The 22,624-nt window shown below is 60.4% G+C and overlaps 1 protein-coding gene across 1 annotated transcript in view; it reads right to left on the bottom strand.

Annotated features, from left to right (window-relative positions):
* VAC14 (VAC14 component of PIKFYVE complex) overlaps nucleotides 1-22,624 on the bottom strand; it is a 98,766-nt gene that overhangs the window by 2,363 nt on the left and 73,779 nt on the right. Inside the window, exons 15-18 of the mRNA XM_030863391.3 lie at nucleotides 8,814-8,988; nucleotides 7,313-7,431; nucleotides 6,043-6,122; nucleotides 3,959-4,109 (exon numbers count right to left, since the gene is read on the bottom strand). Of these exons, the coding sequence (XP_030719251.1) occupies nucleotides 3,959-4,109; nucleotides 6,043-6,122; nucleotides 7,313-7,431; nucleotides 8,814-8,988 (525 nt within the window). The remainder of the gene's footprint in view (nucleotides 1-3,958; nucleotides 4,110-6,042; nucleotides 6,123-7,312; nucleotides 7,432-8,813; nucleotides 8,989-22,624) is intronic.

Here is a 22,624-nt window from a genome sequence, read left to right as displayed (position 1 = left end):
GGGGACTAGATCCACTTGGGCCCCTGTCCCATTCCTAATCATCACCCCAGCAGAGAGTCCCAAGAAAAGACTCTGTTTCTCCCTCATTCTGGCCTCACTGGAAGCAGATCTTTGTGGGCTGGGAAGGATCTGCTTCCAGGCCCTGAGGCCTGGTGGCCCTGGTAAGGGATCTCATGAAGGCTGTGGGCTGATCAGCTAAGCAGAGAATCCTTGGGCCCTTTGAGTTCATGAAAAGACCCCAATATGGCAGGAGAGGTCCAGGTAGCAGCTGAGCACAGGAGCTCGACAGACCTGGACCCAACTGTAACACGACCACCCCCTAGACACTTGACCTTGGGCAGGTAACTCAGTATCCTCCTCTGTAAGGGGGTACTGCCACAGGAGCCCCCCCATGGGTGAGGATTCCTCCATACTGGACATGAAGAACTTGGCCTGATGCCCAGCCCCAGCCTAGGTACCCGATGGGTGCCCACTGTGGCTACAACTCTGTCCCATTGAGGTAAGGCCAGGCGGGGCCCAGCAGCTCATTCCATTTGGGTGAATCACAACGGTGCTTCACCCAAATGGAACCCTCACCAACGAGCCTGGCTCCTGGTAAGGCGCAGCCCACCAATGGTCAGAGCCTGAAAGCCATCTCTGACCAGCCACCAGGACCAGGGGCATTGGGAACTCTTCCCATGGTTGGGATGCCATCTGGAGCCTGGAAGTGGGCCCCTGTACCCCTACTCAGCCTGGTCCCTTCCTGCTAAAGACACACCACCTGACAACACCTTGGACTGTGGCCGTGGCTGCTTCTTTCTTGGGCCTCAGGCTCTGCCTCTGGAGCTGGGACTCAGGCAAATTCAACAAAGATCAAAACGAGCTGGGTGGGGCTCGCTCTAGGGGGCCAGACTGCGGGCAGCATTCTGGTCTCTGGCTGCTTTCAACTCCCCTGGGAATGGGGAAGGGCCATCCCTGTCCTAGTAACCTGTGGCCCGGGTGCTACTGCCCCAAGAGAGCAACTCCCGCTCCTGAGGATGCTGAAGGACACCCTGCAGCTTGGAGCCCTAACGCCAGAGGGTGGCCAGATGCTACCCCAGCCCAGAGATGATCCTGAAATGTGCTGTCTGAGGCTGGGCACCCACGGATCTGTATGCTCCTCTCCGCAACACTCTCTGCATTAGATCCAGAGGAGGGAAACTGAGATTAGGGGTTTCCAGGGAGATGCCAGCATGGATGGCAAATCCAGGGTGATGTGCACAGATGTGGCCACATGAGGGTAGGCGTCGGGAGGACTGGGCTGCACCTTGCTCTCTGGGCCCTAACGGAGGCAAGAAGTCCTTCCCCCCCAAGACTCAGCGTCCCTTTGGGGCAGACCCTTCCTGGCCTCAAGTCTTGGTAGCAGGGAGGGGTATGTCCATGGGTACGGGGACTCCACTGAGCATTGAGGCTGGGCCTCTCCCTGCTAGTCACAGTGGGCACGGCCGCTGCTCAGGCCTTCATGTTCTCTGTGTGTTTACAGCAACCCTCAGGCAGTGAGTGGCTAGGGGACACCCAGCCAGCAGCACAGAGCTGGGGTTCCAGAACCCAAAGCCAGCCCTCTCTCCTGCCACCGCGCCCACGCACCTGTCACCAGCCTCTCCTTCAGAGGCTCCCTCTTGCCTCACTGAGGAGATGGTCCCTGGGGAGTGGCCCAGAAGCCCGAGCGGGGGGCCAGGGTTCCCTAGTCCTGCCGGCACCCTGAGTGCACAGAAGGGGGGGGATGGGCAAGGAGCAGAGACTCCCCCAGCTGTTCCCGGCACACGGGCCTGTCAGGCAACCTGACGCTGTCTTCCAGCTGCCCGCCTCTCCCGGGGCTGAGACTGTCCTCAGCCCCCTCTCCAGGGCGGGAGCTGTCCCTCTGTGCCCAATCCTGCAACCTGACCCTGCCCCCAGCTGTTCCTGAGGCCCCTTCCTTGCCCAAGGCTCTGCTGCCTTTTTCTATGACAGCTCTTCCTAGGTCCTTGCAAAGAAAGGCTGGGAACCCAAAGCCTTGAAGACTGAGCGGAACCTCAAGGATCCATTCAGTCCAAATGCTCACTTACTGATGAAGAAACCAAGGGCCCAGAGAGGGCATGGGGCTTGCCTGAGGTCACAGAGCAAATCCGCAGCAGAGCTCGGACCAGATCCAGTCCAGGCCTGTGAACCATCCACTGACCCAGAGGCCTCAGCCCTTTGGCTCAAGACTTCCTGACTCTGACCATGGGAGATCTGGGGGAAAGCCTCATTTCCCCCAGCTTTCCTCTGCAGACTTGCTCTGTTCTGGCTTAGGGAGCGCAGGGAGGAGTCCAACTACTCTGAGCCTGCCCTCCTTTTCCATAGGATGTTCCTATATGAGGAGATGCAGCAGGCAGAGCTCTGAGAAGGGACTGGCCCTCAGCAGCACAGGGGCTGTGGCCTGGCCCAGAGGTCACAGGGAAGCAGCCGTTCCTGCCTCCTTCTCAATTTCAGCTGTACCTTCCCTCCTAAGTGGCTGCCAGGGTGACCCTAACACCCTTTGGGCACTGCAAAGGCCAGCAGAGGCCAAGGCAGCAAAGCGAGGTGTGGCGTCAGGGCCTTTCCGACTCCCAGGAGATAGAGGTGCTCCGGCCAAGGGAATAAAATGCACACCTAACTCTGCAGCTGCTCCCGCTTCCCTGGGACACTCAGTGCGCTGAGTGCCTTCCCCTGAGGATTATCCGGTGGCACCAGGAGCAGCTGGGACAAGGACCAGCCCTCCACCCCTGAGCGCTGCCGTCTGGGGAAAGGGGCAGGGTGGGCAGGAGCTGGGCCTTGGCCTGGAGGCCACACCTGCTGGGGGCTCCCAGCCCCTCCAGCGGCCTGAGGCCGACAGCCCATTAGGGGCCCCACGCCCAGCCCCTGGAGAGACCAGGTCAGGTGGGAGGGGTGGTGGTGGCCTAGACCCTGGGAGACGGAGGGCACAGGGGCTCGGGTCAGGGGCCCAGAGTGCCGGGCAGGCCCATCTCAAGGCTGCCTGCATCCATTGCAAGGGCAAAGGCTCGAGACCTTTGGCGGGGGGCGAGGCGCCAGGCCTGCCGAGGGGGTCTAACAGCTTGGGAGGGAATTCTAGACACACAGGGCATCTGATGCAAGCTGGGTGCGCTCCATTCAGCGTAAATCTTCTCAGTGGCTCTGCTTGTTTCCATGGTGACCCGACAAGTGAAATTTTCCATCTCTGATGCCAAATGCCTGTGGATGAGGCAAAGCCTCCAAGGGTTACCAAATATAGACATGACCCAACAGGCTCTGGGGACCGGGCCAGCAGTGGGTTCAGGGTGGGAGCCTGGATGCCCCCGAGGGGCTGCAGCCCTCCTCCCCAGAAGCTGCCGTGCTGGGCCTCTCCACGGCAGAGCTCCTGGGACCCGTGCTTCCCGCGGACAGGTCGCAAGCGGGGTAGCCACGGGGGCACCCTTGCCTCCCACTCCAGTCAGGAGGAGATTGGGAGGGTCCTAGCAGTGCCAGGGTCACTCAGTGGCCAAGCGTTGAGCCTCTGCTACAGATGGGAAGGGAGGGCTGTCTGAGGCCCGGGAGGGACCCTATGTAGCTCTCTTGCCCACGTACCACCTGGGACGCAGTGGCTGAGCTGGGGCACGAATTCCTCCCCTCTGGACTTTCTCTCCAGGGGCCTCTGTTTGGGTCACGCCAGCATGCTCTCAGGTTTTTTGATTTCACTCCACCCTGACTGCTGGGAGAAGGTATTCCAACTACCTACCACCGCATAGACGCTCCCAGAATCTCCCAGCCCGGTGCTCTGATATGGAAACCCACGGGCAAGTGGCTGAAGGGTGGACAGTGTCCGCAGTGACAGGAGGTGTGATGCCGAGCTGAGGGCGGGCCCTGGTAGCCCCTTTAAAACTTCCCGCTCGCCAGGCCCTGCCAGCCCGGCCAGCCCTGGCCCTGCTCGCTGACAGAGCCCCGCCCCCACGAGCTGGGCACTTACCCCGTCTGCAGCAGCTCGGGGTTGGGCACGCACTGGAGCCGGTGGGAGAGCAGCTGGAAGGCGCTGCTCTGGGGCAGCAGCATGAGCAGGCCGTACAGGGCCTTGATCAGGTACGGGTTGTTCTTCACATCCAGCAGCTGCAGGCGCAGATCTGCGGGAGGGCAGAGGGCAGGGGTCAGGCACTGCTCTGGGTGGCACCTCAGCCTGGCCAGGAAAGGGCCAGCCTGGTGGCCGGGGCTCCTCTCAGCCAGACATGCCTGCCTCTCCTCCTGCAGCGTCTTAGCCGTCCCCATGATCCCCCTGCCTCTTCTGACCTGCCCACCTGCCTTCCGTCTGATCTTCCCAACAGTCACCTGAGCCTGGCGACCCCCAACCTGCTGCCAGGCCTGGTCCCCTCCCCCAGCACTCACTGCCTCCCTGGCGATGAGGGGGCTTGGGGCCTGTAGCGTAACAGATTCCCGGGTCTGCTCTGCACGTGCCAGCACGAGAGAGCTATAAATAGGGTGAGCTGGAGAGAAAGACTGGATTAGGGCAGCTTTAAGGGAGGGCAGGATGGAAAACGCTTTGGTGTGCGACCAAACACCCATCAAGCCCCTGAGTGTCTGGTGGATGCTTTTGGAAATCCATGTCAGACACCAGCCCTGCCTCCCCCACCAGACGGCGGGGAGACGCACCCGGGTCTTGCCCAGCATCCGTCCCAGATAAACAGGCCCACGTGGCTCTCCTCTGAGCCCTTCCAGGAGCATCACTCGTTTCTACCTTCTCCGAGGCCCAGTCTCAGGCGTCCTTGGTGGAGGACAAACCACAAACCTCTGGAGAGACCGTGTCACCCCAGCAGCTGGACGGGGGCCTTGGGGCCAGGGTGAGCCAGGAAGCAGGGGCCTCTCACAGCAGCCCCTCTCCTCACCCCAGGTGGCAGTCCTGCCCAGGCCCAGCGACTCCAGAAGAGGCGGGGACCTGTTTTGAATCTAGTCCTGGGCCTTGGGTAAGCTGGGCTACGGGGCCAAGCCAGCTACCAGGGGGGTCTAGGCAACCTAGGGTTGGAATGGGTGCTGGGCAGGACCAGGGGACGTCTGCTGTGGTCACCCCACCAAAGCCCTGGGCCTGGAGAGGTGTTCACGGCTTCTCTAGGGTCAGGCTGGACCTGCCCCCAGGCGAGTGTGTGCCAGGCTGCCCTGGGAGGCCTTTGGGGAAGTGAAATGTCAGGCCAGGGGGCCATTTGGGACAGGCTTCGATGCACTGCCCTGGGAACAGGGTCTCCCTCCTGCTCTTGGGTCCCCTGGGCATGTGTTACTGTGATGGCTGGCTGTTTGGAGAAGCTGTCTTCTGTTTGGATGGGAGGGGGCCCCTCGGCCCCTGGGTTTGCCTTTGGGCTCCAGGGTGAAGGCCGACGGGCTTGGCCTGGGCAGATCGGGGCGCCACCACAGCAGGCTGGGTGACCAGCCCGGCAGGAGGGTGGCCACCGGCAGGGATGCCTCCCGGCTTCGCTACCAGGCCGTAAGCACACGAGCGTCATTCAGAGGCTTGCCTGCCTTGGGGAGCGGGCACTGTATGTGTCGAGGCGCCAGGAGCTGCGCTCACCCCAGCCAGCTGCCACTTTGCACATTCAGCCCGGGTGTTACAATCAGGCAGCTCCTGGCAAACGCCAGCTATGCTTTGCAGAGGGACGAGGGCGTGGATCCTGGGCACAAGGGAGCAACCTGCGGGTGGGCCCAGGGTGCCCCCAGCTTCCAAGAGCCACAGCGGAGGGCAGTGTGCTTGGAGGGGTGGCCGGGGACAGCTCTGGGACGGCTGCTCCACCTGCCCCCCACGGCACTGCTCCAGTTCCCCCCGCAGAGGTGACACTATTCTTCAGGTGGGTTCTGCCCTCAGCGCTGGCCTGTGTCGAGCCCTGCCTTAAGGCGCACGGGCAGGACCCACGCTCTGATGCGCATGTCCCAGCCCTGTGTACCTCCTCAGCCCTGTCATCCCCATCCTTACGTTTCTTGACATTCTAGAAGCATCCCTGGGGTGACTGTTTTCGCTCCCTCCCCAGTGGTAGCCAAGAGCTGCTCTCCCTCCCACCTCCCTCCAGGCCTGCTCACATGTGAAGATGGGGCACTCGATCAGCTGCACCAGCTTGTCTACCTCCGTGAGGAAATCCACAGTGACCTCCAGGTCCCCGCTGGGTGGGTGGTCAAGGGAAGTGGAACCACTGGCCAGGGCAGCCTGCCTCTCTGGGGGCGGGGGCAGCCGGGGAGCTGGGCCCTAGGGGCTCGACCCATCGGCACAGAGCACACCTCCCACTGGGCCCTGGCTTGCAGGCACAGAGCATGTTTCCACCTGAGCAGGATCAGGACACAAAGGACAGCAGCCTATTGTCCCCCTGCCTCTCTGTCCCTCACAGCTGTCCCCCTGCGCAGCACTCCGGCTCTGCTCCGCCGCTCTCTCCTCTGTGTCCTGCAGGCCCTGAAAGGCGCTCATCACCGCCCTGCAGCCTATGGGGGAGGGCTGGGCAGGAAAGGCCCCTGTTCCTGCCTGAGTGGATGCCTGTCAGCAGGGCCAAGGTCAGGGCTGCTGCAAGCCTGGGACCTGCAGTCCTTGGGTCACACCAGTGGCGGAGAGGAGCAAATCGTAGTCTGAAGGCGAGCGGGCACCCTGAGGGAGCCAGGCGAGGCCACAGCGGGCTCTCAGTGGAGGCACCTCAGGGCCCCTCTCTCCTTACCCCCCAACTCCTGGCCCATCAGGGAAGGAGACCAATTTTGCATCCTAAATGTCCGTCCAATCCGGGTCACACACCAGACGTTCACAGAGGAAGCTGGTTTGCTTCACGGTGTTTCAAACAAAAAGCCGACCATGGATACCTTTCTCTGAGGCAGGCCCTGAGCGGCGCTCCGTCTCCCTGAGGCCTCCCCTCCAGCCTGCTTCTCCCTGTCCTGTCCTCTGCTGGGCCCTGGCTCTGTGGGCCCCAAAGGTCCTGAGCTCCTCACCTACCGGCCTGCTGCAGCCCGGCAGCCCCCCTGCTCCCGGGCCTTCTCTCCCCACCCTGCCCCAGCACCGCGCAGAGGGCACCCTGCCTCTTTCTCGGGACACCCTTACCTAGGTAAGCACCCATCCCTGATCCCCAGCTCACAAAGCTTCTCCAGGGCTAGCTCCCCTCTACGAGGCCCTAGATGACCCTGTTTACTGGAATCCACCCCTCACTGTGCCCTCACGGGTCCTGATGGCCTAAGGCCTGGAGGCGGAGCGTAGGGTCAGGGCAGAAGGATGGCAATTGGGCCACCACGTGGGTGGGAAGGGAGCACCCGCTCCGCCCCCCACCCCCCCCCCCCCACCCCCAGAGGCTGGACTGGAAGAACAGTGAGTGAAGGATACAACTTCTGGATGAGGTCGTAGGCGTGCCGGTAGTTCTGGGTGAGGAAGCAGAGGGACACCGTGGTGACTGGGTTGTGGCACCAGGAGCGGTACAGGCAGCAGAACAGGTTCTGGCTCTCCTGAGGGGGGAGAGGTGTAAGCAGTTAATCGAGCCCCTGCTCCTTCCCCGCGGGTGCGCGGCCCAGACTCAGGGCCCCTCTCAGAGCGCCAGGGAGCCCAGCTGGGAAGGGCTGTCACAAAGGAAACGCTGACAGCTCCTCCTCAGACCCTGTCATTACTCTCCGTCCCACAAAGCCACATGGTGATGGCTGTGAGGGCCTGCTGCTTGGGAGTGAGCCTGTCCTTTGTGCTGGTATTTCTGCCCTCGGCAAACAACAGTAATCGTCCTCTCCACAGCCCATGGTCCCGAGCCTGTGGGGCTGGGAGGCGGTGTGACCGGAGGGGGGCGGGGAGGAAGCGTCCTCAGGGCCCAGGCTCTCCCCGGCAGTGCCCTCCCGCCGTCCTCAAATGCCATCTCTTCCCTCCTCTGCAGCCCACCTTACACTCGGGAACCAGCCCAGGAGCTGAGCCCACACTCGAGAGCCCCTGCCCCGAGGAACATTCTTTAGGCCTCTGCGAATGTCTGGAAGGAACCACAGGAAGAAGGCAGGGGTGTGGCCTGGGTCATTCCCAGTGGCTCAGCCCCAGATGCCCTCAGGCACAGGCTTGGATGTCTTGGAGACTCCCTGAGAGAGGGCCGAGGCTGGGTCTGAGATGGGAAGGTGGTGACCACAGCCCAGATGAAACGTGCTGGAGCTGCCGGCACGTCCGGGATGGCGGCTACCCTTGGGGGCCCTCTGCAGCTCAGCCCCCCTCCTCTGGGCCGAGCGAGGCCTTTGACCCGTGTCCCCCAGAGCAGTTCGGTAGAATGGTGAGCGCCTCCCTGCTCTCTCTGACCAGCCCTGGTGGGTCCTCACCGAAAGCCTGGGCCAGGCAGCACTGTGACACACCCTGGCTTACACGGGGCATCCTGTAAGACAGATGTGTCCCTCTGTGGGAGAGCGGGGTCCTGGCCAAGGAGGAGGGTGAGGAGAGCAACGACCCCGGATCCCCAGTGGGGTTGCAATCCAGAGGCCTGACCCTGACTGGGTGACACGGCCCGGCAGGTCTGACTCTGCGGGTCCTGCAAGGCGGGCTCAGAACCCAACCTACCCTGTGTGCGAGGGGGCAGTGCTGGTGGGGTGCAGGGTGTCAGGGAGGGCACGTGGACCTGGAGTGGGGTCTGGAGTCTTCTGTGGGCAGAGCGGGTAGCTCCAAGGAAACCCGCTGTGACTCCCTCCCATGGCTGGCACCTACACGCAGCCAACCCAGGGGGACCCCTATTTGACGGCGGACCAGGGAGACCTCAGGTCACATTCTTGTCTCCTCCTCGCCAACCTCCGGGTAACGAGGGCTGGGCTGGCATGGCCGCGCCCGTGGGCACATAGATAGCACCAGGCTGGAGCCCGTGGGCGGGCAGTACCGGGGTCTTCAGGTCCTTCAGCTGGTTTCGCAGCTGGAAGAGCTCAGTGGAGGTCAGCAGGATGGTGTTGAGGGTGTGGACCATGGTCGAGGCGAACTTGAGGTCTTCCTCCTGGAGCAGGATGTCCGCCATCGAGTGGAAGATGTTCTCCGCGTTCAGCAGGAGGCAGAGCTGCCTGGAAAACGGGCCGAGTGGAGGCTCTGGAGGCCTCTGGGCCGCAGCTCCGAGCCCCCTCCTGAGGAAACCTGCTCTTTCCTGGGCTTGGTGTGGGACCCCGGCTCTGGGGCCTGCGGAGGGCCAAGGGGGCTGCTCACAGCGGACCTGGCTCCACGCCTCTCAGCAACTCCAGAGCCCCACGGGCTCCATCTATCCCCCGGCCCACCCCAGGCCAGGAAGTGGGATCCCGAGAGAAGCAGCGGGGCCTCTGGCTGCCAGTGTGGCCCCAGGAGCCCTGAGGTACCTTTCTGATCTCCCACATAGCATAGCAACGCCTCCCCATGTGCCAAGGCGCTCTGTGTCCCTTCCCGGCTTTACTTTTCTGGCTAGAGATTATCTTCACGTGACAAATCCGCACTCTGCTCATCCGCGGATGGTGTCCCCCCGCCCTCCCCCGTGAGAGCCCGGGGTCAGGAGCTTGTGTGGGCTCTTCATGGTGCCACCCACGCCTGGAGTGGTGCCTGCACGTAGCAGGGGCTCGGTAGGTGCTCGTGGGGCGAACAAGCCCTAAGGCAACCCTGAGTTCTACCTTCGCTGTTCGATAATGAAACTCTGGTGGGGAGGCCAGGTGACCTGGCCAAGGTCACGGGATGACTTAGGGCCACTTCTTCCCACTATCTCTCCTCTAATAAGAGTCTTGGGGGGGATAAGGCTTGGGCTTTGTGAAAAGGAGACTCCATTTTATAAAAGGGAAAACAGGGAACCCAGAGAATGGAGGAGGAAAGCAGTTTTCCCAGGGTCCCTGGGACAAGGTGACGTCCACAGTGACAGGCAGGTATCAAGGACGCGCCTCAGGGAAGCCTGCTGACCTCCCTAGGTGGCCGCTTGCCCACAGAGGCCTGGCCTTGAGGGGATGAGCAGGCCTTCCTGCTGGGAGTTTAAGGATCCCAAGGCTCTTGAAACTAAGAAGAGCAAACCAAGGAGCTGGCAAGTGGCTGGGAAGGAGGGTGGGGTGTGGCCCCCGAGCCCTGCCTGTTGGGGACCGGTGTCAGCAAGGCACCCCGTCCCCATCTCCTCCTGGTCTCTGCTCCAGGGAAGCATCCACAGACCAGGCCTCAGGCTTGTGGGGACGACGGGTCTGAGGCCTCAAGGTCTCAGGTGCTGGACAAAATGAGCCCCATTTGGAGCCCACGAGCCTGAAGTATGTCCACCCCAGGTCACTGAGCTCACACTAAACTCGGCGTTATCACGGTCTGGCTTCCCGTTTCCTTCCAAACGCCAGCCACGCCTTGGGGCCAGACTGGAGAAGCTTCTTCCCCACACCCGGCTCCAAAAAATCCCGGAGCATTTGGTAACAGAGAGGCCAAACCACGAGGCGCAAACAGCAGGCAGGCGTCTCCAGCCTAGGCCCAGCTGGAACCGGCAGGCTTGGGCAAGAAACCACCAGAGAAATGGAAACAAAGCTGCTGGGGGGACGGGGCCGGCGGGTGGTGTGGGGAAAGCCCTGCCACAGTTGCGGGAGGGCAGGCGGAGCCCCCCTGCTCACCTGGTGTGGGTGGAGGAGGGGCCCGGGCCCTGGAGCCCGGTGCCCCTGCCCAGCTGTGTGGCCCAGTGTGTCTGTGTGACAATTTCTCCACCTCCGAATGGGGGTGACATCTACCTGCACCATGGGGGCTACTCAGAGGGCGGTCATCAAGACTAGTGGCAGCTCCTGTGGGTGCACAGTATGTGGCAAATGGGACCCCTGGTTGGGTACCTTGTTGGTACCATGGGTGGGGGACAAGGGCCAGCTCCCAGGAGGACGCCTGGCCCTTCAACGGAGCCTAGGCAGCACTTCCTGTCCCCTCGTGGTCCTCCCACCCCGAGACGACCCCATCTCCAGGGCTGTGGGATAGAAATGTTTCAGGAGGGCAGGCCGGGGAGGAAGGGGAGTGTTCTGACAAATGGTCACAAATGCCCGTCGCCTGCAGCTGCTGCCGTCTCCATGACGGGGCCAACAGCTGAGGCTGCTGCCAGGCCGCGCTCTCCAGGGACCACAGGCCTGAGGGGACCTGCAGCAGCTGAAGGGCGGGGGTGGTGCTCTCACGTGAGGACGGCTGAGGAGGGTGCGGAGGGATAGGCAAGGGGGTGGCGATGAGCAGAGGCGGGCGCCAAGGCCTCCTGGTGTCCCTAAGAACCCGGAAACACTGGGGAGCTACAGAAGGTCAGGGATGCAGAGTATTCCGGAAATACTCTTGCCACCACGGCGCTCTCCTCCTCTGCTCTCTCCCTGGTCTGCACCTCTTGGTGGTCATGTCCGGTCCCACGGAAATCTTCAAAGCCATCTCTAGATCAGCGGCTCCCACACGTGCCTCTTGAGCCCCCACTGAGCTCCGGATGGACACCGCCTGCCTGGTGGATGCCCCGCATGGCTGCCCAACAGGCACTTCAGACTCGGCGGGGCCAAAGCACACCTCTTGGTTTCCCCTTAGACTCTGGTCCCCCAGCCTTCAGGGGGGCATCGGTGCCCTGCGGCCTCAGGAAGTGGCATCACTGCCCACCCAGCTGCTCCAGCCCAAACCAAGGAGTCCTCCTTGATCCTCTGGGCCCCTCTGTCCAGTGTACCAACAAGCCCAGGGGCTCTGCCTGCAGGGCACACCTGGCTCCTGGCCCGTCTCAGCTACCCTGCCCTGGGCCAAGGGTCAGCCCTCTCTTGCCTGGTCAATTCCAAGCCAGCTTCTAATTGGGTCTCCCTGTGTCTCCTCTCACCCCACCATTCACCCTCCATGCACCAACTGGGGCGCTTCTTTAAAAGTCCTAATCAGAGCATGGCCCTCCTCAGCGGCTTTCTGCTGGATCTAAATAAACCCAGCTCCTGACCACAGCCTCCAGGCCCTCACACTTTCTGGTCAGCTCCTCACAACCTCAGCTCTTATGAGTCCTCCTTTACCCACGACGTGCAGGCCTCTCCTGTGTTTCTTCTGTTCCTGACCTCTGCCCTGGCCTGGGCAGCTCCTCCCGGGGACCAGCGCACAACTGGCTCCCTCCAGCCATGGAGATCTCAGCTCCAACACCAGCCTCAGGGGAAGCCTCTGTCCCATGCGCACCCCTCTGCCACCAGCCCTTTCTAAGGGAAGTCCTGTTTCTTTCTAAGCGTTTCTCATCACCTGAGTCATCTGGTTGATGGACTCGTTTACTGGGTCCCCTGCTGTCTCTCCCACCATAACATGAGCTGCAAAGGGCAGGGCCTTGCCTGTGACCCTCATGTCCCTCATACCAAGAATCACTTTTGCACATTACCGCATGGAGGAGCTGCGCTGATCTCCACCCAAGGTTTCATGAACAGCCCCGGAGACGTTCCTCTGCCCCATTCCAGCACATCCCTTAGCTGCTCCTGGGCATGCCCCGGCATGCTGTGCCAGCCTGGTATGCAGAGAGCAGCTGCCCTGACAGTACATTTTCAGCCTATCACCCAGGACCTGGCTGCCCAGTCCAGGGAGACCTCAGGAGACGCCCAAGCCGCCAGGACAGCCTGAAGGGTCAGCCACAACACATCACACCAAGGGGTCTCCCCCTGAGCACCACTAATTAAACCACCACGGGAGGGGAGGGAAAAGGAGGGGAGGGCCGGGAGGAGCCGGGAAGAGGGACCATGGAGGAGCGGCAGCGGCGGCACAAGCGGCATCTAGCCTTCATGCCCCGCCCGCTGGGCTCTGGATGTCCGCAGCTACACCTGCTTCAGGGGGGTTGTCTCTCCTGCCCCAGGAGGCCACTGGACAGAGCCTGGAAGCCTGCGGCAGCAGCTCATAGGGCTCCATCGAAGGGGGCTCCAGCCCTGCAGACCGGCAGGGGCAGGAAGTGGAGGGGAGTGGCGGTGGGGGTCACCTGTCACCTCACCCGGTCTTTGCTGTCTCATCCCAAGGTCACTGTAGACTGCAGAAAAGGAAGATGCCTCCAGACTGCTGGGTCATGAGGCTTCCAGGAGGCAGGAATAATAAAGTATTAGCTCCCGGGGAGCCCTAAGCACACGCCGGGCACCGTGCAGAGGGTGTTACATGAGTCCACTTGGGGCAGTTCGGGGGTGATGGAAAGGTCAGAGGCTGCACGTGCTCACCGGGCTCAGGGCACCATCTGGGCATTTTAGGGGAAGGCGAGTCTGCGTCGGTGGGCTGGGCTGTACCTTGCGAGCTCTGGACACCTGAGCAGGATTCTTCCTCCTGCATCAGGAAGGTGGGGGAGGAAGGAAAGGGGCCCACTTTTCACTCAGCCCTGAGTTTGTGACACGACCCACACAGGCGGCCTCAGTCTCCCTGCGCCCGGCCCCGGGCTCCTCCCGCGGCATCCTGAGTCCTCATACAAGCCTATACCCTCAGGCAGAGAGGCCTAGTCACACAGCTGCCCGGGGGACAAGAAAGGGTGGATGCAGACCCAGAGGCCAAGTTCCTTTCCCCACTTTGCCTCCTAGGTGCCTGTCGTGAGCGGGCACGGGGGCTGTCCCCGCCCGGGGGGGCCTGGCAGATGGCTGCCTTGCAGGGCTGCTGCGTCATCACTTCTCTGTTGAGCCCCCGCCCGGCTTGAGCTGCCTGCTGGGCTCTCAAGCAGAGCATCAATAATGAAACACAGCTTGCAAGCATTAAACATTTGCCCATATTTTTTAATACCCATATTAAAGTGCTATTCATCATGAGACAATGGCTTGGAAAATACTTGGGGACAAGGCAGAGGTGGGGTGGGCGTGAACTTGGATGGGGTCTGGGGGGGCACAACCTGGAGGCCCACCTTAGGGCCGGGGTCCACGTGCGTGGGCCTCAAGGTGGCCTGTGGTGTGTGGCCGTGAGGCCCCGCGGATGGGGCTCTGGCTCACTCTCCTCCAGCCACCCGGTGCTGCCTGGACAGCTGTTCCCATGCTCTGGGTCTGGGTTCATACTGGGGAGGGAACAGCTCTCTTTGGTCCCTCTGTCACATACCAGGAGCTCTCAGAGGAGCAATCTGCCTTCGGTCAGCTCTGAAGCCCCCGGGACGCAAGAGGGGCACTGCCACTTTCCCTAATGCACAGAGAGGCCTTCTTTGGGGCAGCCTCAAAAGGCCAAGACACTTGCTGGGGCCGAGGAAGGCACTCTGGGGCAGTGCCTGCCTGAAGGTGGCCACACCACACTTGCTGGGCTGCTGTGAGCTTCATGTCACTGTCCCTTTAACCACAAACACTGGCCAAGCATCCACCAGACCCACTGGCCTCGGTGGTGGCCATGGTGGGAGGTGCTCTCCTGTCCCCAGCCTGGTACCCACCCACGGCCCCTGCTTCAGGTGACATGTGGGCCAGAGCGGGTGGGAGGAAGACATCAGCTGCCTTGCAGGAGGCTTGGAGAGGCCAGTCGTGCCCTGAGGCCATGTGGTCCAGGCTGGGTGGGAGGAAGCTGCCTCACTGGTGAAGGCACGGGCAGAGGCCAGCCCCACCGGGCCACCAGGGAGCCTGGTGCTGTCCTCTGCTCTGTCGTGGTGTGGGAAAGGGACCACACGCCGCTTCTTTTCTAGGGACCTGTACCAGGTTGGGCAAGGCCAAGTCTCAGTGTGGAAGCCAAGACCTGCCCAGTGGCTCTGGGCCCTGCCCTCCCCCTGCCTGGGCTGCATGCACGGCAGGTGAGAAAAGGTGCACACCACACTTCAGGCGCCTCTCGTCTAGGCATCCTGGACAGCAGGGCCGGATCATTTCCCCAGAGGGCCCACCTTCTCCCTCTAGCCTGAGTCTCCTTCCTTCGTCTTCATCCCCCGCCACGCGTGTCCTGACCAGGCCAACACTGTGCATGGAGGGCCAGGCCCTCACTTCCTCTCTCCTTTGGCCGCTAGCTGGTGTCCACGTCCCCTCAGCGGACCAAGGCCAATGGGACACAGGCTTTCCTGGGAGACACCTGGAGCCTCACAGCCATAACTCTGAAGTGCAGCCTAATGTCAAGTACAGAGAACACAGGGGCCCAGAGCCATTCCCACCGGAAAGGGCCCTCCCTGCCTTGTCCCTGCCCAACAGCTGGGATCCTTTAGAAATTTAAAGAGAGAGCAGCTTTCGTGTCCTATAACATGAGAATAGGGGAGGAGGAAGTGGCCTCCCCTCCGGAAGTTCAGAAAGCTCCAGAGTTTCACTGTATCCTCCCCCCACAGCTCCCTTGCTTCTCTTCCTTTCCAGCTCTCTGCTTCCCAAGTATGAAAATTGTAAATCTGTTTTATTTATTTCAATCAATCCTCGGCAGTGTGCCCCTCAGGGCAGAGGCAGCCATGGTAACCCTGCTAACTCATGCCTAAAAAATTCATCGTGTTTAATGCAGTCGATGTGTCTGATACACTTATATAAGTTTTTTTTTTTTTTTCGGGGGGTAGGGGTGGGAGGAGGGGGCATGAGGACTTGTTTTTCTGGGTCTTGCTGGGAACTGGTGCAAAGGGGATGGAGCGAGGGCCGCAGCATGATGGGGAAGAGGCAGAAGACGAAGCAAAGGGTCTCTTGTCCACTTAGCTCTCCGTCTGATTGTTCAAGAGCGGCACGGCCAGACTCTGGGGGACCACAGACACCTGACCTGGGCTCATCCGGAGACCTTCAGGGGAGGCCTCCTTTGGGCAGCAGCGGCCTGGAAAACCAAATGGTCTTGTAGAGGCAGCTGGGGCCTTAGCCACCCTGTGCGAGACAGCCCCTCTCTCCAGGCTTGGGGTTTGCTCTAGGGATCAAGGCTTCCTCCACTGCCCAGGGTGGTCCGGTGGCCCTTCCTGCCCACTCCCCAGGACAGGAGCCAGCTTCTGCGCATGCCCGGCTGACCCACTGGGCCTCATTTCCCATGTGTTCTTAAGCAACCTGGTCAAGCCTGGCCCCACTGTCCACTCACAGGTGCCTCTCCGGCCCCCTCCGGGCCTGTCCCACATGGAGCTTGCCCTGAGCATGGCTGGGGGCAGGTCAGATGGCAGGGGTGGGACCCATGCTGGAGGCTCTGGGAAGACCCCTGGGGGACATCTCTCCAGGCCTCCAAGCCTCAAACCCTGGGTAGCGAAGCCCACGGCTTCAGAGTATTTCATCTTTCGAGCCCTCAGGGCAAATGAAAACAAAGCGGTGGGCCACCAAAGGAAATCCTGTTGTCTCCATGACATCAACTCCAACAAGCCCTTGAGAGAGGCTGGGCTCTTGCCTCTCCGGTCACAGGGACTCCCTTCAAGCTGAATCACCATTTCCTCAGCGTTGGCCCACATAACTGACATCTGTGAGCGTTTTCTCCATATTAGGCACGTCCTGTACCTTAAATCCCTTTAACACGGGACAGGCGTCATTTTAGCCGTCCTCTTTTACAGAGGATGAGGGCAAAGCCCAGAGCCTTGCCAAGGTCCCCATCTGGTCCGCCCACCTGGGCACCCCAGCTCTTAGCTGCTGCCTCGCCATACACCCAGCTCGCGGTATCCAGGGCCCAGCTTGCACAGGGGCTTGGAAGTGCTTTTCCTGGAAGACGGATGGTTTTTTGGGGAGAAGGAGGGCACCTTGGCTACAGATATCACTAGGCCTTCTGATGGACCAGAGCCCAAGTTTCTCCAGGACCTTCCTGTGGCTCTGGGGCAGTTTATCTGCAATCCAGCTCCTTCTACCCCACCCTCACCCTGGGGCTACCTCTGGGGGTGGAAGGCACTGACCACACTTGGCCGCACCTGGTCGGGACAGTGGTGATCTGCACCTATACTTGGGCTGCTCTGCTGCAGTGGTGGCCTGTCTCCAAGGGGTAAGACAGGAGGCAGAGTCTGGGAGCCTGCGGGGGGCGAGTCACCCGTGGGGATGACTCCATCAGCCGGTTCCCAGGCCTGCTGCTGCCTGAGCTCCAGGGCGAGGTGGGGGTTTTAGAACAACGACTCCCGGCGCTCTGAATCCAGGCTGAGACGGCCAGGGAGACAGCACCCTGAGCCCCGCACGCCTGGGAGTGCCCTGGGTGGACCCTTAGAGAACCGGATGGAACTTCTCTCCCCTTTGAAGTCTTCTGAGCTCCTGGCCTTCCAGGAGGGATTTCCTCCCCAGGATACACTCAGGCTCCCACGGAGGTGGCCCGGCCTGGGAAGAGGCTTCGAGCTGCCTCGACGCCAACGCACAGCCAGCCTGGTAAACTGTTTCCTGGCCCCAGACCTGCCTGCCACCTACGCCCCTGCCAGCTTCCAGCCAGGCTCATGGAGGCCCTCAGAGATCAAGCGCTCATGGGACAGAGGAAGAAATCCAAGCCACACAGCCAGGGCAGTGGTGGAGTCAAGTCCCTGACCCAGAGTTCAAGTTTCATACTGCCAGACAGTCCCACACGGTGTGTCACCCGCAGAAGGACAGACCTCTCCCTCCCGGGCCAGCCCCTCTTTCCACCTGAGGGCTCCAGCTCCCTGTGACGAATGCCCAGGGCACAGACACCTCTTCACCCCATGACATGTGACCATAATCAGGGTCCCTTGAGGTAGAGGGTCTGTCTTGGGACAGGTAAGGGAAGGGCGCCCCTAAATCTCTGACATTTCCCCCTTCAAATTAAGGGGGTGACCTTCTGAGAAATGAGGCAGGCAAGTAACCGAAGTGCCGGGAGCCCGGGGAGCCCGGCTGGGGCTGCCCCCTCGTCCCTGGGAAGGGCTCTGCGGATTGCCCCAACGGTCTTCCTGTTACCAAGCTGCTTGTTCACAATTTCCTTTACTTCATCCCATTATTCCCAAACTAGTCCTTCGTTCCAGGCCAAGGGATCACTCCCTGCTGCTGCTTATACGACCACAAACGCTTACAGATGGTGAGCACCTCCTCCCTTCTACCTTAGTCAGAGTTGAGCCCAGACTCCGAGGCCTGAGCTCCCATAACTCTGCCCCTCTACCCTTAAAGCCATGCACGCGACCTGGGCCCAGAAGCCCAGTGGTCACGTGGTCACTGCACCAAAGCCAGAATGTCCCCCTCCTCAAATTCTTCACGCAGACGGGCTGTCCTCGTGGTGTGGGTCCTGCCGGGTGATCACAGAGATGCCCGTCTATCTCACATTCCAGTGATGACTCCCCCAAGGGATCTACTGTGCCTTGAAGAGCGCCCACTAGGGGCTGCCATTTTGCTCTGGTGGCAGTCTCAGTGCCCATCTCTTGCTCCACCAGTGTACCTGCCCACCCAGAAGGTCTCACAATGACCCTCCAGAACCAGGAGAGCCCTCCACGCCAGAAAGAGCCCCTTACTGAGAGACCCCTGAACCTGGCTTACACTGGAGTTACCCGAAGACCGTTTGGGATACTCCAGAAAGGGGGCGATTTGTATTCCTAACAGGCTTCACAGTCAGGACCGAGAACCACTGTCCCCAAACTGCCACTCCTGCAAGCCCAGCGATGCCACTCTCCGTGTGGAAATGGGGAGGTTTCACCAGCAGCCGCAAAGGGCTGCAGAGCCTGGGCTCTGCCTCAGAGCTCTGGTGAAGGGCCTGTTGCTTTCCTTCTCCCAACCACACGCTCACCTCCCCAGAGCCGGGGTCCTGTTTTTCCCTGCATTTCTGCCTCGTCTCCACCTTAGGGTCCTAAGCCCTTTGTGCACAGCCCGGACTCGAGCTGTCCAAAGGGTGGAACAGATGAATTCTCCGGACTTCCGCCTGCCCAGGACTGCACCACCACCCTCTCCTCCGCGGCGTCTCCTCTCCCAGCCTCAGAGGCCCTGGGGGAGGAAGCTCAGCTCTAGCACCCTCTGGCATGTGCCTCTCCCGCCTTCCTGGCTACATTTGGCTTCCACAGGAGATAACAGTCTCCGATTAAGGAGCTAGACTGATTAGTGCCTTTCTGGCCTTCAAATCTTTAGTCTGGGAGTTTTATGGAATTTTATGAACTGACATTGTTTTCTGTAGCTCTTTACAAGTGCCCACTTAAAGGGCACTGAGATAAACGTCAGAAAACAGAACGGGAAGTGAAACACTAATACCTACTGCTGGTAACAAAGAGCAAATATCACAGCAGCCTCACTGCTGAGTCTCTTGGACAATGTGAAGAGATCAGAGTGAAAGGGCTGGGAGGACGGAAGGGTCAACAGCAGAAGGGATGGACAAAGAGAGTGTGGAGGGGACTCCTTTAATTCTTCGTGGCCAAACGGAAGGGGGGTTTCTCTTACTGGTACCCTCCTCCATCCTGTCAGGAGGCTGAAAAAACTCCTTTTGTGATCAGTCATTTTCAGGGAAACTTAAGACGCATGAAATAGGCTTTTCATCCGAATGTCCCTTTCCAGCCCGGGAAATCTTTATCGGATTAAACGCACGAGAATGAAAAAGGGCTCCAGATGTGACAGTGTCCTGCAGGTGCCTGAGGAGTCCCAGGTCTTGGTTACAGAACAGGCCGCCCTCTGACCTCCAGCAGAGCTGTGCCAGGCAAGGGGCCTGCCGGGGAAACACCAGCACCCCATCACCACACCACCCACTGCCCCTGCAGCAGAGTCTGGACGCCGCACACAGAAAACGGGCGATGGAGTTTAACGCTGATGTGGAGGCCTTGATAAGGGAGAGTGACCCTGAGCCGTTCTGCTTCGGCCTAGAGGTTAGAGGGCAGCGTCCCAAAGAGCTTGGGATCCTGACGGAGATTCGCCTGCCGAACGACGGGTGACGTGTGAGTGAGTGAAAACAGAGCAAGCTGCGGAACAATTCTGAGTCTGGAATCCTCTGCCGGAAAACCTCAGCCTTAACCACAACCAAACAGACTTATACATTTATAAATGCAAAGACAAGTTTTGGAAGAAGATACATGAAACTGAAAGTAGAGGCTACGTCTGGGGGAGGAAGGGGTGGGGAAGGTCTTCTACATTTTGCAGTACATTCTTCTGCGTTATTTCAATTTTTATCTTACGTGGATTAAAATTTCTTTTTAAACAATACAGAAATCATTTAGAAACCTACACATCTGGGGATCATCTTGGACTCCCTCATGGAGATCTCAGAGACAGAGCAGGGGAGATCTGACAATGGAAACAAGCATCTTACAAATGAGAGGATCAACAGCCGGGAAATGATATTTTTAGCTACGGTGGCTCTTTGCTTCAAAGGCGTAGGCTTCATCTAAAACCAGGCAAACCTCCTACAAAGTCTGCCTGTTTGCAAGGAGTGATTAGCATAATACTCCTTTCGGGAGAAAAGGCCTGGCTCCGCTCTGAGACACGAGTGCCTGCTACAGGGGAGGCTTCTCCTGAAATAGAATCGCAGCAGAACAGCAAAGTCTCATCAATGGAGATGAAGCCCCCATCTTCCATCAGAGCCAGAAAGCCGCCTCGCACAGAGGGCCTGGGGATGACGGGTGCGCTGCAGCCAGGCAGGGTGAGATCTGAGAGATCACAGCTTCGCACGGGGAGGCCTCCCTTCTGGGCTGCTACTTTAATCGCTTTTGTCTCATGCAACCACCTTCTTCCACTTTTAAGTACAGAGGGTCTGGGGGCTGCCTTTATAGATGCCCTTTCTGAGGGGAAGGTCAGAGCCAAGTCGAGGCTGAGGAACAGGGACGAACTGGGCAGACGGCAGGCGGGGACCATCGCCGCAGGACTCAGATGATGACATCTCAGGGAGGTGGCCGCCACCGAGGCCGCTCGTGGCCCTCGAGAGGCGGCTCAGCTGTGGGTGAGCCAGCGCTGCGGCTCCGTGCCACCCTCCGCCCTCCCCAGCCCCGAGGGCGCTCACGCCTGTCCAGGTCTATCCGCCTCTCCTCCCCCAGCCCAGGCCCCCCAGTCTCCACAGCCATTACGCTTGGCCTGTGGGCACATCTTTGATGGCTGTCTTTTCTCTCCCAGAAAACCCCTAGCTGACTCGGGAAGACTAAACATGTATAGGGACGTTTGAACTTTTTTCCAAACACCACAAAAATGAATCGAAAGTTGTGACCTTCCAAGAGCTGTAATTACAGATACTCATCTCGGGAGCTGAGCTGGGGACAGATATCACCAGGCAGCTGCTGCTCCGTCACACCAGGCCCAGCACCCCATCCTGGGGGGAGTGTGACCTTGGGCTGTGCGGTGGGGCTGGGGGCAGAAGGTGGCTGTGCTGGTGCTATTTCAGGCCTCACTGGCGGGAGTGAGGCAGAGGAACGGGAGGGGTGCAGAAAGGGAGGCACAGTCCCTTCTTCACGGCCCCCTCCCCGTGGGGTCTCCACAGCAGTAAGATCACAGGTCTTCCTGTGGAGGGTCGGGACCGGGAAATACTCACAGATGGGGTGCACAGCTGAAGATCTGAGAAACCAATTACCACGCTACTGGGGGGGCCGGGAGAGGCAGAAGGAATTGGACTGGGGCAGCTGCTCAGGCTTCAAGGGCAGGAAGGAAGTGAGGTAACTTCCAGGAACCTGCCAACTGTTAGGGCCAGGGGCTACCGGCAGAGGTGGGCAGGGGTCCCGTTCAGGAGAGGGCTCAGAGGAGACAGGCCTCGTCTGTCAGGAAGGGGACCAGCTCACGTGGGAGGAAGGGAAAAGCTGACTGCTCTCTGGGAGCAGCTGAGGCCAGCTGGCTGAATTCACAGGCACCTGGAATTAACTGGCTGAAAGCAGGGCAGGGATGTCTGGAGCCTCCAGAAGGTTTTAAACTTAGTCCAGATTATCTGCTCACACTGCCGGTCCCAGCATCATGGAACCTTCTAAAGTGATGCAGCAGCCAGAGCCCTGTCAGGCAAGCTTCCTGAGCCTCTCCTTAACCAGCCTTCGGTGCTGGAGGAGGCTAACGGCACAGCTGTGGACAGCGAGCAAGTGTCCCCGCCACCGTGAGCCCTGGGCCCCACTTCCTTGCCATTCGCTGGAGCTCAGGGCACGGGGCTCTGGGACCAGCTGCCTCAGGTGTAGCCTCATGAGGCCCTGCAGTCCCCCTGGCTCAGTGCCATCCCAAGGACTCCAGGGTGGCCACGTGTCGGGGGTGTCTCTCAGGACTTGTGCAGGCCCAGGGCAGGTGGAGAGAGTTTTCTGAGCCTGCGCAGGCCCTTCGGTGGCTCGCTGGGAATACGTCAGGGCTGCCTGGGCCTGGTCCCAGCCACACTCCCAGCTCCCTGGGGCTGCCCGGGCCCTGGCACCTGGGCTTCTGAGCCGACTCTTCCTACATCACAAGCACCTTCTCCTCCCACCCTCACCCCCAGCAGTTCCTTATGTTTCATGGCTCAGGTAGACAGCATCTCTTTCCAGAAGCTTCCTCAGACCCCTCCATTAGGGCCAGGCACTCCTCGACCCCACCCCGCCCACAGAGCATCATCGCTACTCGAGTTTGGGACCATCCCTCGGAGAGCAGGGATGAGCTCTGCCCACTGCGGTGCCCCAGCGGGTGGGCACTGGGACAGGTCTGCTCAGTGACAAACAGCATTCCCTGGCCCTCCTCAGGCCAGCAGGCAGCAGCCCCTTCCCGGGGGAGGGGGGAGCTAGGGCTTTTTATCCATCCTCACAGGGGAGGGGCCGAGCGCTTGCTCCCGGCAGTTCCGATTCAGAGACAAGGACCCTTGCCTGGCCTGACAGCTGTGGCCTAATTTCCAGGGCTATACCCAGGCTCCTTAATTTTACCCACTTGGTATTTTTCATTCCTGAAGCACAGGGGATTGAGAGGGATTGGGGATGGGGGAGGTGTGGACGAACGGGAGGGATGAGTGCCATGGGGCTGGAGGAGTCAGGCAACCCAGGAGGGGCTGTGCAGAGAGGGAAGGGGATGCGGGTGAGGATGGCCAAACTGATTCTTT

This window comes from Globicephala melas, chromosome 19 (genome assembly GCF_963455315.2).
Source record: "Globicephala melas chromosome 19, mGloMel1.2, whole genome shotgun sequence".
In the NCBI taxonomy this organism is placed as follows: Eukaryota; Metazoa; Chordata; class Mammalia; order Artiodactyla; family Delphinidae; genus Globicephala; species Globicephala melas.
Note: the sequence above shows the minus strand (reverse complement) of the source record. Positions and strands in the feature narration are given on the sequence as shown.